General features: G+C 42.7%; 6 protein-coding genes across 8 annotated transcripts; 2 read left to right on the top strand and 4 right to left on the bottom strand.

Moving 5' to 3' along the window:
• Positions 1-19: 19 nt before the first annotated feature.
• LOC125774657 (calmodulin) lies at positions 20-1,013 on the bottom strand. Its single transcript, XM_049444795.1, has 4 exons — positions 880-1,013; positions 772-802; positions 347-660; positions 20-237 (listed from the first exon to the last, which is right to left on the bottom strand). The coding sequence occupies exons 1-4, from the start codon at positions 880-882 to the stop codon at positions 136-138; spliced, it is 450 nt and encodes a 149-aa protein (XP_049300752.1). The 5' UTR covers positions 883-1,013; the 3' UTR covers positions 20-135.
• Positions 1,014-1,244: 231 nt separating this feature from the next.
• LOC125774626 (scaffold protein salvador) lies at positions 1,245-4,211 on the top strand. Its single transcript, XM_049444728.1, has 5 exons — positions 1,245-1,485; positions 1,640-3,182; positions 3,395-3,573; positions 3,647-3,779; positions 3,844-4,211. The coding sequence occupies exons 1-5, from the start codon at positions 1,398-1,400 to the stop codon at positions 3,884-3,886; spliced, it is 1,986 nt and encodes a 661-aa protein (XP_049300685.1). The 5' UTR covers positions 1,245-1,397; the 3' UTR covers positions 3,887-4,211.
• Positions 4,148-4,667, bottom strand: LOC125774658 (uncharacterized). Its single transcript, XM_049444796.1, has one exon. It carries the CDS (start codon positions 4,665-4,667, stop codon positions 4,221-4,223), a length of 447 nt encoding a protein of 148 aa, XP_049300753.1. The 3' UTR covers positions 4,148-4,220.
• A 25-nt stretch (positions 4,668-4,692) lies between these two features.
• Positions 4,693-5,870, top strand: LOC125774655 (ER membrane protein complex subunit 7 homolog). 2 transcript variants are annotated; one of them, XR_007421089.1, is made up of 3 exons: positions 4,693-5,341; positions 5,414-5,620; positions 5,709-5,870. XR_007421089.1 is itself a non-coding variant. In XM_049444792.1 (2 exons), exons 1-2 carry the CDS (start codon positions 4,769-4,771, stop codon positions 5,552-5,554), a joined length of 714 nt encoding a protein of 237 aa, XP_049300749.1. In that variant the 5' UTR covers positions 4,693-4,768; the 3' UTR covers positions 5,555-5,678. The 2 variants fall into 2 exon arrangements, 1 of the variants encoding a protein (XP_049300749.1); XM_049444792.1 differs by lacking the exon at positions 5,709-5,870 and having other exon boundaries at positions 5,414-5,678.
• A 44-nt stretch (positions 5,871-5,914) lies between these two features.
• On the bottom strand, positions 5,915-8,906 carry LOC125774637 (src substrate cortactin). 2 transcript variants are annotated; one of them, XM_049444749.1, is made up of 7 exons: positions 8,707-8,906; positions 7,990-8,630; positions 7,800-7,910; positions 7,267-7,524; positions 7,058-7,198; positions 6,604-7,002; positions 5,915-6,514 (listed from the first exon to the last, which is right to left on the bottom strand). In XM_049444749.1, exons 2-7 carry the CDS (start codon positions 8,566-8,568, stop codon positions 6,434-6,436), a joined length of 1,569 nt encoding a protein of 522 aa, XP_049300706.1. In that variant the 5' UTR covers positions 8,569-8,630; positions 8,707-8,906; the 3' UTR covers positions 5,915-6,433. The 2 variants fall into 2 exon arrangements, with proteins under 2 accessions (XP_049300706.1, XP_049300707.1); XM_049444750.1 differs by lacking the exon at positions 7,800-7,910.
• Positions 8,907-9,351: 445 nt separating this feature from the next.
• On the bottom strand, positions 9,352-11,555 carry LOC125774631 (protein lin-9 homolog). Its single transcript, XM_049444740.1, has one exon. It carries the CDS (start codon positions 11,406-11,408, stop codon positions 9,669-9,671), a length of 1,740 nt encoding a protein of 579 aa, XP_049300697.1. The 5' UTR covers positions 11,409-11,555; the 3' UTR covers positions 9,352-9,668.
• Positions 11,556-11,601: the final 46 nt, after the last annotated feature.

Genomic DNA, 11,601 nt, shown 5'->3' with positions numbered 1-11,601 from the left:
AAGTATATTTTGGAACAACTTAGCACAACTAAATAAATACATATATTTTTTTCTCTTCGCAAATTAAATAATGAACAAAGCGGTAGCTATATAAAATACGAATGGAAATGCTGAAAGTAGCAATCGGCCAATTAGCTAATAATAATCCGGAACTGGAGCACAAGCTACACGTACAAAATCACTATACCGGACATGACCGCTGCTCGAAACATTTGCCTCACGAAAAATGTTATCCACCTACGGTGATTCAAACGGTTCCAGAAAGGAAATGTTTTTTAACATGGTCCAGATAAGATAAGCTCACACAGTGGGCTACCATCATTGATATTGAGAACGGGACACTTACCTCACGATACGATAGCCCTTCGCCCCAATTCTGTAGTAAATGGCGCAGCTGTCTGGCAGGAATAGTTCCACGCCCAGCTTTGTCTCCGGCTTTAAATGCCTGCACAACTTCATCGGGTAGGTTTTCTACCCGGGAATGCTGGTGCATAACTTCTAGAAAATCCGCAAAACTCATGCGCCCATTTTTCTTCTTCAGATACTGGGTCAACTCTTGTATGGTGGGAGAAAGCCCAAGCGAGCGCATTATCACGGTAAGCTCGTCCAGCGTCGTTATGTGACCGGAACGGGCGAATAAGTAGAAGCACTCACGAAACTCTAAAATTATTTGGCACAACTATTAAATTTAGTAACCTACGGTCCATTTATTGCAATAAACACTTTCCACCCATTGGAAGTGTGTGTGTGTGTAAAAACTTGTCCACGTACCATCGATATCTTGTTCCTTGAAGTAACGGGCCTGGAAAAAAGCAAATTACATCCAATTAATCATATAGGTACTATCTTTCGTATTAATAATGCTAATACAATACGAACCATTGCCAAAGAAGAAGGATGTTTGAGAAATGCGAAAAAAATCGTCTGGAATGTTTGAAAATCACTTGTTGCTTCACTTCGTTTCGCTTTTACCTGGCTCCGAACGAATAAGCGTAGTTCACACACGACGATCTCCACAAGTGCTGTCAAAACATCGTGTCCGATTCCATTCCAAAAGAACGCTGTGCAGTAACCAGCGCATTTATTAAAAATGTACGGCCGGCAAATATGAACTCAAACCTCAATAACTTTCTCATATTTTTGTATAAATTTTATGCAAACATTTGACAAACATTTCTTTCCAAACAAGTCAGCGTTAATTGAAATAAAAAAAAATACGAGCCGATTGCTTCATTGCCTTCCGCTGTCAAAACTTCGCGTTGTGTGTACCAGCCTTGTTATTACGCTATCGACGCGTTCTCGTTGGGTAAAATGGTTTCAGAAAAATAGTTCCATAGCAATTCAAAACAAATCATTTGCATCCAAACACTGACCAGCAAACGGTGCAGGGCGACAACATGTTGTCCAGGAAAAGTAAAGATAAGTCTATTAAAGAAGGTGTGGTAGGTAAATACGTGAAAAAAGACACGCCACCGGAAATACCAAGTGAGTATGGTTTGCAATGTCCTAATTAGTCAGTGTCCTAAGTTCTCAATGTGGTTTGCAACCACTAGAAAGCGCTGGGTTTAATCTACAGCAACTGCAGATAAACAGTGAATATAGAGCGTAAATTAATAAGGTTTCTTTCGTGTTATGTCAGCTGTAAACGTGTGGACCGCGGAGCAGAATAAAAGCAAACTCGCTAAAGCCAGAAGGAGCTCGCAGCAGATTGTTTCCAATGCCGGTCAGCCACCGGGTCTTCCTCTGACTGCTAACAGCAGCAATATTCAAAATCTGCAAAAGTTCGGTAACTCCAAGGTGTTGACGAAAGTAGGAGGGCTTGGCCACGAAGGAAAGTATACACCTAGCAATAATATTCCGAATTTGGCTCATAAGTTTGGCAGCATAAATCTGAACAACGATCCATCCAATGGACTTAATTTGATGAACGGCAATACAAAACATCTTCCCATGATGCTGATAAAAACCCCGACTACTTCCATGGGCCTTCCGGTTCCGATGAACGACGTAAGAAACAACAATAGCCACGGAAATTACGTGGACATCGATACGATTGATCAGATCCTAATGCAGCAAAGCGAAGCGAACCTGTATCGATTGCAACAACAGCAGCAGCAAATGTTCCAACAACAAGAACATGAACAAAAGCAGTTGCAGCAGCAACAACTTCACCACCAAGCACAGCAGCAACAGCAACTGGAGCTGCAGGAACAACAGCGTCAGGAGCAGCTAGAAATGCATGAGCATCACGAGCAGCAAGAACAATTGCAACATCTGGAGCAACAACAGCAAGAACAACAGGACCATCAGGCTTTGAATAGCCAGCGATATGGTTCCAACTTTGAACGAAAACTATCCTACAACCAACATCACACAAACAACCACAGGAATGGTTTTGACAACTATGGAAATATATTGCGTAACGGAAGTCCCGTCGCATCATCTGGCTCCTCCGGAAACAGTTTAACAAATGAACAGACCCTTTTTATACGCCATTATTCAACCCGTCAAACTCCGCAGCTGCAGCCTTCGGCACAACAGCCGAACAATCAGCAACCGCAGAACCAACCAGAGACGATGCAGCAGGATCATCTGTATCCAATTTATGAAAACCAATCCCAACTGATCGGTCGACCCGAATCGCCAATTTATAGTAACACGAACTCCGGTACGATATACCAGAATTACAACAGTAACAACTCGTCACACCAATCGCTCTATTCGAACGTGTGCGTTAGTGGACAGTCGGGAGGTGAAACTGGGAGCAGCAACAGTCCGGGACTTACACAGTCGCAAGCATTGCAGGCAACATCGCTCCAAGCCCAAGCCCAGCCACTGTATTCAAATATGATAATAGGCACAAACAAGCCTAATAGTGTTACATACGGGGAGGTGGTTTTACGTACTGCACGGCTTGGTACGGCAAGTGCGACCGGTGGTGCAGTGCCAGGACAACGAAGTATTACTCAGAGTTCGGGTGGTCCGCAACAACCCGATGGAGACAGTGGTGAAGAGGAACTGATGTTACCACCTGGTTGGTCCGTGGATTACACGCTAAGAGGTAGAAAGTATTACATTGATCATAACACTAAAACAACACACTGGGCTCATCCGCTCGATAGAAAGGCTCTACCAACGGGATGGCAAAGAATAGAAGCGGCACGTTATGGAACGATTTTCAAGTAAGTTTTAATTTTATGCATAGGTATTTAAATTAAGCCTAACGTTTAAATTTTTTACGATAGTCAGTCTGAACGAAATGATGATTCCTTATGACTCACAATGGTGCAAAACACTTTTTAAACAATTAACATGTCATGCTTCTAAAGCTTGACAACATGAACGAAATGTTGTAACAAGGGAAATATTACTCTATTTTTATTTTCTCCAAAAGCTATTTTGGTAACCAAGAACAAACTCTGCCATACTTGGCCTCATGCTATCTAACGCATGCACCGGCTGTGGAAATTCCTCGACCGATTGTACCGCATTTTCCTCGTCATAGTGCCTTAGTACCGGCGAATCCATACAACACGGAAAAGGTCCCAGAATGGTTGTTTCTCTATGCAAAATGTGAGTACACTTGGTAGTAATGGCACACTCACACAGATCACACTAGATTAATTATTCCTTCGTTTTGTTTTAGCTTCATCGGAGAAAGATCATATCATAAAATGGGATATGTTCCAGCTACAGCAACTAGAAGATTTCCTTGGCATCATGAAAAAGTTGTATCGCCAAGAGTGCAACATTATCGTTGCAAAATACGAAGTGATCAGGTACGAAAAAGCATAAGGTTGGCAAATGTAAATCTTTAATGAGCGTTTTCATTTTGTGTTTCAGGATACAGATACACTCGCGAATGCAAGAGCTTCGGCGGATGTAATCGAACTGGATGGAACCTCTGTATCAGTGCTTTGAAAAAGAAAAATGTGATATCAAACAGTTCCTTCGTCGAAGATTTGCATTACCCATGAGGCATATCTAGAGCAATGCAGATGCACTATCATCACATCACACTAAACTACCCTTCGCTCGATAATATGCTGGTGCATATTTATTGGCGGTCCAGATTTTCAAAAATCACTCCACTACACGACTAGATTGTGTAGCATGCTATAGCGTATTTAAAAAAAAGCGACACGGATACATCTTTCATATATCATTATTATTTTTACACGAATAAAGTAAATATTTCATACAAAGCGCTACGCATGGTTCTACTTTTCTACACTAGCACTGCCATCAGCTTGGCGCAAAACTTGATGATCTTTCAGTTCGTACTCGTCTGTTTTGGTGAGCCCGGTTAGCTTGACGACTTTTGCGTTCGGAAGATTGAGCTGCTTTGCAAAACGAACGGCCTGTGGCAGCTGTGCTTCTTCCTCACTTTTGTACCCATAAAACTTAGCCCAATCATTGCGCCCGGTGTAGATCATGTAACAAACGCCTCCGAAAGCATTCCAAGCCACTATTGCGTAGAATAAGCTCAAGCGACGTTTCCAAAGATGCGCCCGGTCCATCGGTATTGGATTTGTTCGGCGTCGAATCCATTTTCGCAGCCAGCGTGGTTGTTGGAACAGAGTCATCGTCCTTCCGGCGATTTTTATTTTGAACAATAATTTTACCACAAAACCATAACAACTCGTTGTCACTTTCCTCCGTTGCATAAGTACAATGACAATCCACTGACATTTACAAATGAAGTTCGCAAAATAGAGCTGACAGCGGAAAAGAAAATCAATCGCAGAGTCACGTACAAGCATTGAAAATGAAAATATTGGAGTATTGTTTGGTTACCGCTTTGCTGTGCCTAATTTCTACGGCCGCCGACAATGGGATGGAGGAGTTCGATGATGCTGCTCGATATGCAATCGAGGGCAAAGTGTATCCACCAGAGTTGTACGGGGGAGACTCAGAACTCGGCTGGCAACTCGACACACAAATATCCATCAACGGTGGTGAATACAAGGGATTTCTTCGGGAAGACGGCACTTTTCTGATCAGCTCGGTGCCATCCGGCAGTTATGTGGTTGAAATTGTAAATCCGGACTATTATTACGAACCCGTGAGGGTAGAAATCAATCCCAAAGGAAAGTTCCGTGCTCGTAAGCTGAATTATGTTCAGCCATCCCAAGTGCTGCAGCTGCCCTATCCCCTGAAGCTGAAAGCTCTTACCCGATTCCGGTATTTCCAGCAGCGCGAACAGTGGAAAATTACAGACTTTCTGTTTAATCCGATGGTGCTGATGATGATATTGCCATTGGGTATAATGCTTATTCTACCGAAAATCATGAGTGATCCAGAAACGAAGAAGGAAATGGAAAATTTAAACTTATCCAAGGTAAAGCGGTACCTTCTCAGCCCTTACTAGGGTTTCTTTCTTACGCAGGTGCTAATAGAAATGCCTTTTCAGATGACGAACGATTTGCCCGAATTCAGTGAAATGCTTACTTCTTACTTCACTAGTGGTTCTGCTGGAGCTGCTGCAGCCGCTGCCAAAGCTGGAAAGGAGAAGGATAAAGCCAAACCAAAGCAAAGCAAAAAGAAAAACTAATCCATCTTAGCACATTGTAAAGGAGGACAAGAAAGAATATCGAAAAACGAGTTTTTAATCAATAAGGCAAGTAACCAATTAATAAACAAAGTTGGCTTGATGGATCTTTCGTTCACTCTTAAAACTTTCTTGGCGTATTTACATGTACTTACAGCGCATGGCAATTGTTTGTTACTAAAGCCGCGGAAGTGTTAACCCATTCCTAGCTTTCTCAGATTATTTTACCTGCAGCTAGATTGTCAGTCTAACATTTGAGAAAGCAGTCTACTATCAATAAACTTCTGGGCCACTTCCATTTGCTGCATGGTCGCATCAAGTTTGTGTCCATTAACTGTTTTGGAAATTCATTTAACAAGTCGGTTATACCCGTCAGAGTTAATCTACTTTATTTTGTAACTATTTCGATTAAAACGAATCCCATTTTTCCAAATGTGGACATTTTTAACGGTTAGAGCACAACTTGCTTACAATAGTTTTCTAGCAGGAGTATCAACGATCTGTTTTTTGGCAGGTTCTCCCGTATTCGCTTGCATGTTCTTGATTGCGCACATCGTAAAAGATGTGAAGATTTGCATACCGATCTGAAAGAATATAATTTTTTACTATGCAAGCACACTGTCATTAATACCTTCACTTTTTGGATACCTAATAAAGAAAATACTATGATACGGAAGAACTTGATACCTACATATCGAAACACGTATGAAAAATAAAAGGGAATTAAGTTTCATCCATTTTGATGAAAAAGCGTTTTACAAGGTTTGATAATAAAAAAAAGCTTTTAAATGAATATTGGAAAATATAAATGCTATAAATGCTTGCAATCTATGCTATTGCAGATAGAAAATTGTGCCGTTGAACAATGACTTTGAGCACGATTCATTGCAGCAACTGCACGTAATTTGCCGGAAACAGTCCATACTTATTGTTGCACCATCCACGCCACCAGCCTTCATCGATCTGAAACATTTGTTAGTTACACATTTTAACTTCTTTGCATCGGACTTGCCTTCGTTCATACATATTGCTATGTTGCTTTTATTACTCACCATCTCGATATGTGTTATCTTATCGTCCGGATCAAACGATATTTCATCATCCGCTGCAGCTTGATAATCGTACAAAGCAATGGCTTGAATGCCAGGATTGTCCGGAGAGAGAATGAATTCCTCCACGTCTTCTTGCACAGGCGGTTCGACATCCGCCTCCTGCTCTTGGCCGGTGGAAACCACTGTGCTGGCCGGTTGTTCTGTATCGGCCACTGCTACTGGTGTGGCGCTGTAAGATGTACGAGTAACTGGTGCCGGCTCTTGGCTGTTCTGTTCGGGTGCTGTCTCGGGTTGCTCAACTGCTGCAGTCAATACTGAAGTGGAGTCAGATGTTGGAATCACGTCCGGCTGTACCAGCTTACGCGGTTCTTCTTCCTTCGGTAGCAGAATTGGATCCTTCTGAAGTAGTACATAGTTTAGTTTCTATACAAAAAGAAACTACCGTTTAACTTACTCTTGATTTTTCCAATGAGGCATTTTCTTGGGGTTTGTTGAAGTTGTTGATAGCACTACTGACTCCGGCTTCTCTTCCCGTATTTATAGGACCTTTCCGTTCCGGTTTTTTCGGTTCTGCCGTTGATTCTGCCGAATAATTCTAGCGAACAGAAGAAAAATCCTTGCATTACTCAGGCATAACAACTGCCATATGCAATCGTAACTTACAACACGTTTTGCCGCTTCTTCTCGATCGCGTCGATCCTTTTCCTCGCGCAACCGTTTTTGCTCTTCGGCACGCTTTCGTGCGTCTTCTTCAGCTGTGGCGGCAAAGTTTTCAAACTTTGCACGCAAATTGGACGGCTTAGCGGATCCAATGTCTGGCTTCACCTTCGTATAATTAGTACCGATTTTATCCTGCTCCTGGAACCCAAGTGCTGATTTATCCATCCGATCGTTTTGTACTCCAAACTTTCCACCGAATCCCTAATGGATGAAAAGGAGATAGATGCGGTCGGTGGAAAAGGGGGAGGGAGTAGAGGGTTGAAAAAAAAAATTAAATACATGCGACAATCAAGTTCGTCCTAAATTAATGTTATGGAAACAACGAAAGCTATTAAAGTTGTGTATATGTGATGTTAAGTTCCGCCAATTGCTTAATGCCAAAAACAACAGTCTACCACCTTGTGTGCCATAGAACAATGATCGAAGCAACCCATATTAGTACGTGCGCAATCCGTACTAGTAATGAAACTACTCACAATTTTGTGATCGAGCTGACTTTCGTGCATCTGTGGTTTCTCCACATGATCCCAGCCAAAGGCTGATTTATCCTTTCGATCGGTCTGCACACCAAACTTTCCTCCGAAGCCCTATTGGCCACAAAACGGTGAGATTAGGGAGCACCCTAGAGAAATTAACGTACGTTTCTCCCGACATTCTTGCACTTACCACTTTGTGGTCGAGCTGGCTTTCGTGTTTCTGTGGCGCTTCCATATGATCCCATCCGACGGCTGATTTATCTTGACGATCTTGCTGAACGCCAAACTTCCCACCAAATCCAGTCTTGTAATCTTTCTGTGACTCATGTTTATCCACTTTCTCAACATGGTCCCAACCGAGGGCTGATTTATCGACGCGATCCTTCTGTACCCCGAACTTACCCCCGAATCCGGATACGTAATCCTTTTGAGAAGCGTGTTTCTCCACCTTCTCGATGTGTTCGTGGCCGACCGCAGATTTGTCCATCCGGTCCTTTTCCACGCCAAACTTGCCACCGTACCCATGTGATGCTTTTGGACCTTCTTTACGCTTCTTATCCGCATCGGCGCGTTCCGTTTCCTCGCGCAGCTGTTGCATGTCGATGGCGGCAGCATTGCGGCCACTGCCTTCGATAGTTTTGGAGCCCCATCGTTGCTCCTGTTCACTAACATCGTTCACAAAATCTGGATCCGTTTCCCAGTCGTCATCCTCGGCTCCTTGGTTTACAGCGGTAGTATCAATATCGCGGCCCGCCGTTGATTTCCACATGGTAAGTAGAGTGAGCCTGAAAAACTGTTGCCGGATATTCTAATGCTCTGCAATAGTTGACACTGCAAATGCATTGAAGCAGGGCGGGGTATTACACTTCTGTGTAACGGTGTTATCTGTGAACTATCGCTGACTCACCAATGATTTCCCAGCGGAATTAAACAACTGCACAAATAAGTGATTGACCCGTACGCGAAAAGCTTGAGAAGGAATGCACTATTATACCAACAAACTTTGCATATTTGTACAAACAAACAGAGAAAAATACGATATTTTACAGCACAGCAAAATGTTCGACCCGGAATGCTTGACAATTGTTCTAATAAAAAAAAAGAAAGTCACTTTTGACAGCACGACTGAAAAAAACAACATAAACTTTTTCGCATCTTCGCAGCCCGTTGCACTGGGATATTTAAGGGGGCTATTTAAAAATGGTTCGAAGTTGGAGTCGTTTCTATCAAAAAACATGAAATTTTGAAACAACACTCGGTGTTAAACATTTGCTTCGACCTAGTTTTAGAACTTTTGCATAAATAAATTAAAGATTTTAGGACATGCTCAAAATGTTCAGTATACCTACTACTCAAATGAATTTTAACTGAAAACAGCCCAGTAGTATTGCGTTGGTTAAGATTTTTAACCTTTTTCTTGTGAATGCGAAATCTATGCATCTGTATAGGCCAATCTGATTAGATATTAAACATGTAATATGGACTGAGTTTCGACTTCTCAATCGACTCGTTTATTAAATATTGTATTCTATTACTAAAGAAAACACTGAAATTACCTATTGTACAACTATATTTTATTGGACCAAGCTGTAGAATTTTGTACATGCTTTAAAAATTTCACACAAATTTTCATTATATTCTTGCTATAATCGCATTCTGTACACTTTTCTTGTTACGGATTACAATCGTTGCCAGTCTTGTTCGATGCCAAGCTAGCTGCTAATTGATGCACTCAGACCAGATCAAACTTCTTGTTGACCCATGAGTTTCCGTCTATACTATTTTAGCAACCCTCTTACACTACATTCTTATGCATATGAATCGCACATTTTTCTACTCCGCCCTGCAGCCTATACGGCGCAATCGATCTTACTCCGTTTTTAATGATTTAGACGAACTTGGCTGACAATCTATGTAGCTCATGGGATGGGCAACATTACGGTTAAACGCGGTCACATTTCCCGGTTCCAGCAATTCTCTAGTTTCTACGATCGCGCCCTTCAGTGCCATGATGCTGAGCTCATCCTTTTCGTTCTTACTCACATTCGATGCAAGGTACATAATGGTAGTAAGATGTTTAATCAGATTGACAATATGATCGTTCTTAACGTGACCCTTGTTGTTTTTCTCAAAGATCTGGGCCGCTTTCTCGCGGGACTGTTCACGATAGTGGCTTGGTGTGATCATCGCCAACATTTCCGGATCGTGCGTCAAGCTGCCTACATATTCACGCAATTGATTCAATTGATCCGCTAGATCACGGTTCAGCTTATCGATAGCAACTATCAACATAGCGTAACGTTTTCTGAACTCCTCTGGCAGGGGGTTATCGTACGATTTGTAGATCTGTGCTTCGGAAGTTATATTCTGCAAGCGTAGCAGTTTCATCTGTTTGGCCGAAAGTGTTTTCTTCGTGCGAACGATCAGCTCGAGATACTTCACCGGATATCCTCCAATGTTTTCTTTGGGAAAGAACACCTTCCTGCCGCTGGTGTTAAGCTTTTGTCCAATGTCGCTGCCCAGTAGCGGATCCCCGCCGGCGCTGGTTGGTTTTGATTTAGGGGAAGCGAGATAGAAGGAAGCGTTTTGATAAGCTACCCGATAGTCCTTCGTGATGCTGTTCAGCTTAATTGTGTCTGATTTTTCCATTGAGAACACTTCATAGTCCGGTACCAAGCGCGTTCCTAGCCCAGGTCGGTCGAATGTGATCCTGTAACTTCTCGCTTCGTATGCGTACCCTTCTACCGTGCCGTTGTACATTCCGTCGTACGGTGCCCTCAGTTTAGCCGTTACCTTTGTGCCTGGTGAGATTTGCTTCGAAATGCTGTTAGGTAAACCTTCGATGAAAGAGATGTCACCCAGGCTGTTCGATTGTAGTATTCGTATTTTTTCCCGTTTGCGAGCTAGCTCCAGCCGTTCTTCCATTAGGAATGCGGGAGAAAACAGCCTTGGTTTACCGAAAGATGCTCGTACTTTGCGCCATTCCGCCCGGGTGAGATTGTTCGTTTTGAGCTGCGGATAATTTGATCGCACTAGCTGTTCGAACTCGCTCGGTGAACCGAACAGGTTGCGGTCAATGTCACTGTAGAAAAACTCGTAGTAGCAAAACCGATGTGCCTTGGATAGTACGATGAAGTTGCGGAACTTATGCCCGAGCCGTTGGTTTCTGTCCGATTCAGCCGATGAGCTCGTATTAATCAACTTCATTATATCGTGCACCTTATCATCATGATCAATTTTCCTTTTCCTGCCGCTCTGTTTCAAATGTGCATAGCGCGACGAATATTTCTTTTTCAACGACAGTCTGGGCAGCACTTTACGGGGCGAAGTAGATAACTCCCTGCGTGGAGTTTTGGCGCTGATCAATTGTTTCTTTGTAGAACCGGGTGTTTTTTTCGGGGTGGCTTTTGCAGATGGAATTTTGTCGTTAATGATGTCGTCGTCGAAAAAGAGACGATTCTTTTTTCGAATTCGTGCAGGCATTCCTCTAGCGTTCAATACTTGCATGGGCTGGGTGTTCGCTATTTTGACAGGAAATTTCGTTCCAACTGGGTGCAAGCCCAAGGCAGCAGGCCCAAAGGCGGGCGGTGAAGATCCTTCACTCTCCATCGATATCGCACTCAATCGTGATTAATTTTGTTCAGCAACTTTGCACAACTTTGTTACAATATACGAAAAAAGGGTTTAATAACTGAATAACTGAAAAAACTCCCCACACTGTTTTGCTAGCTGGCGTGAGTTTTCGTTACGGCGTTATTATTGCTAGGTGAAATGTCAACCATCTGTCATTAGTCTCGAGCAG

Source organism: Anopheles funestus, chromosome 2RL (genome assembly GCF_943734845.2).
Source record: "Anopheles funestus chromosome 2RL, idAnoFuneDA-416_04, whole genome shotgun sequence".
In the NCBI taxonomy this organism is placed as follows: Eukaryota; Metazoa; Arthropoda; class Insecta; order Diptera; family Culicidae; genus Anopheles; species Anopheles funestus.
The sequence above is the reverse complement of the archived record's forward strand: the minus strand, read 5'-3'. Positions and strand labels throughout refer to the sequence as shown.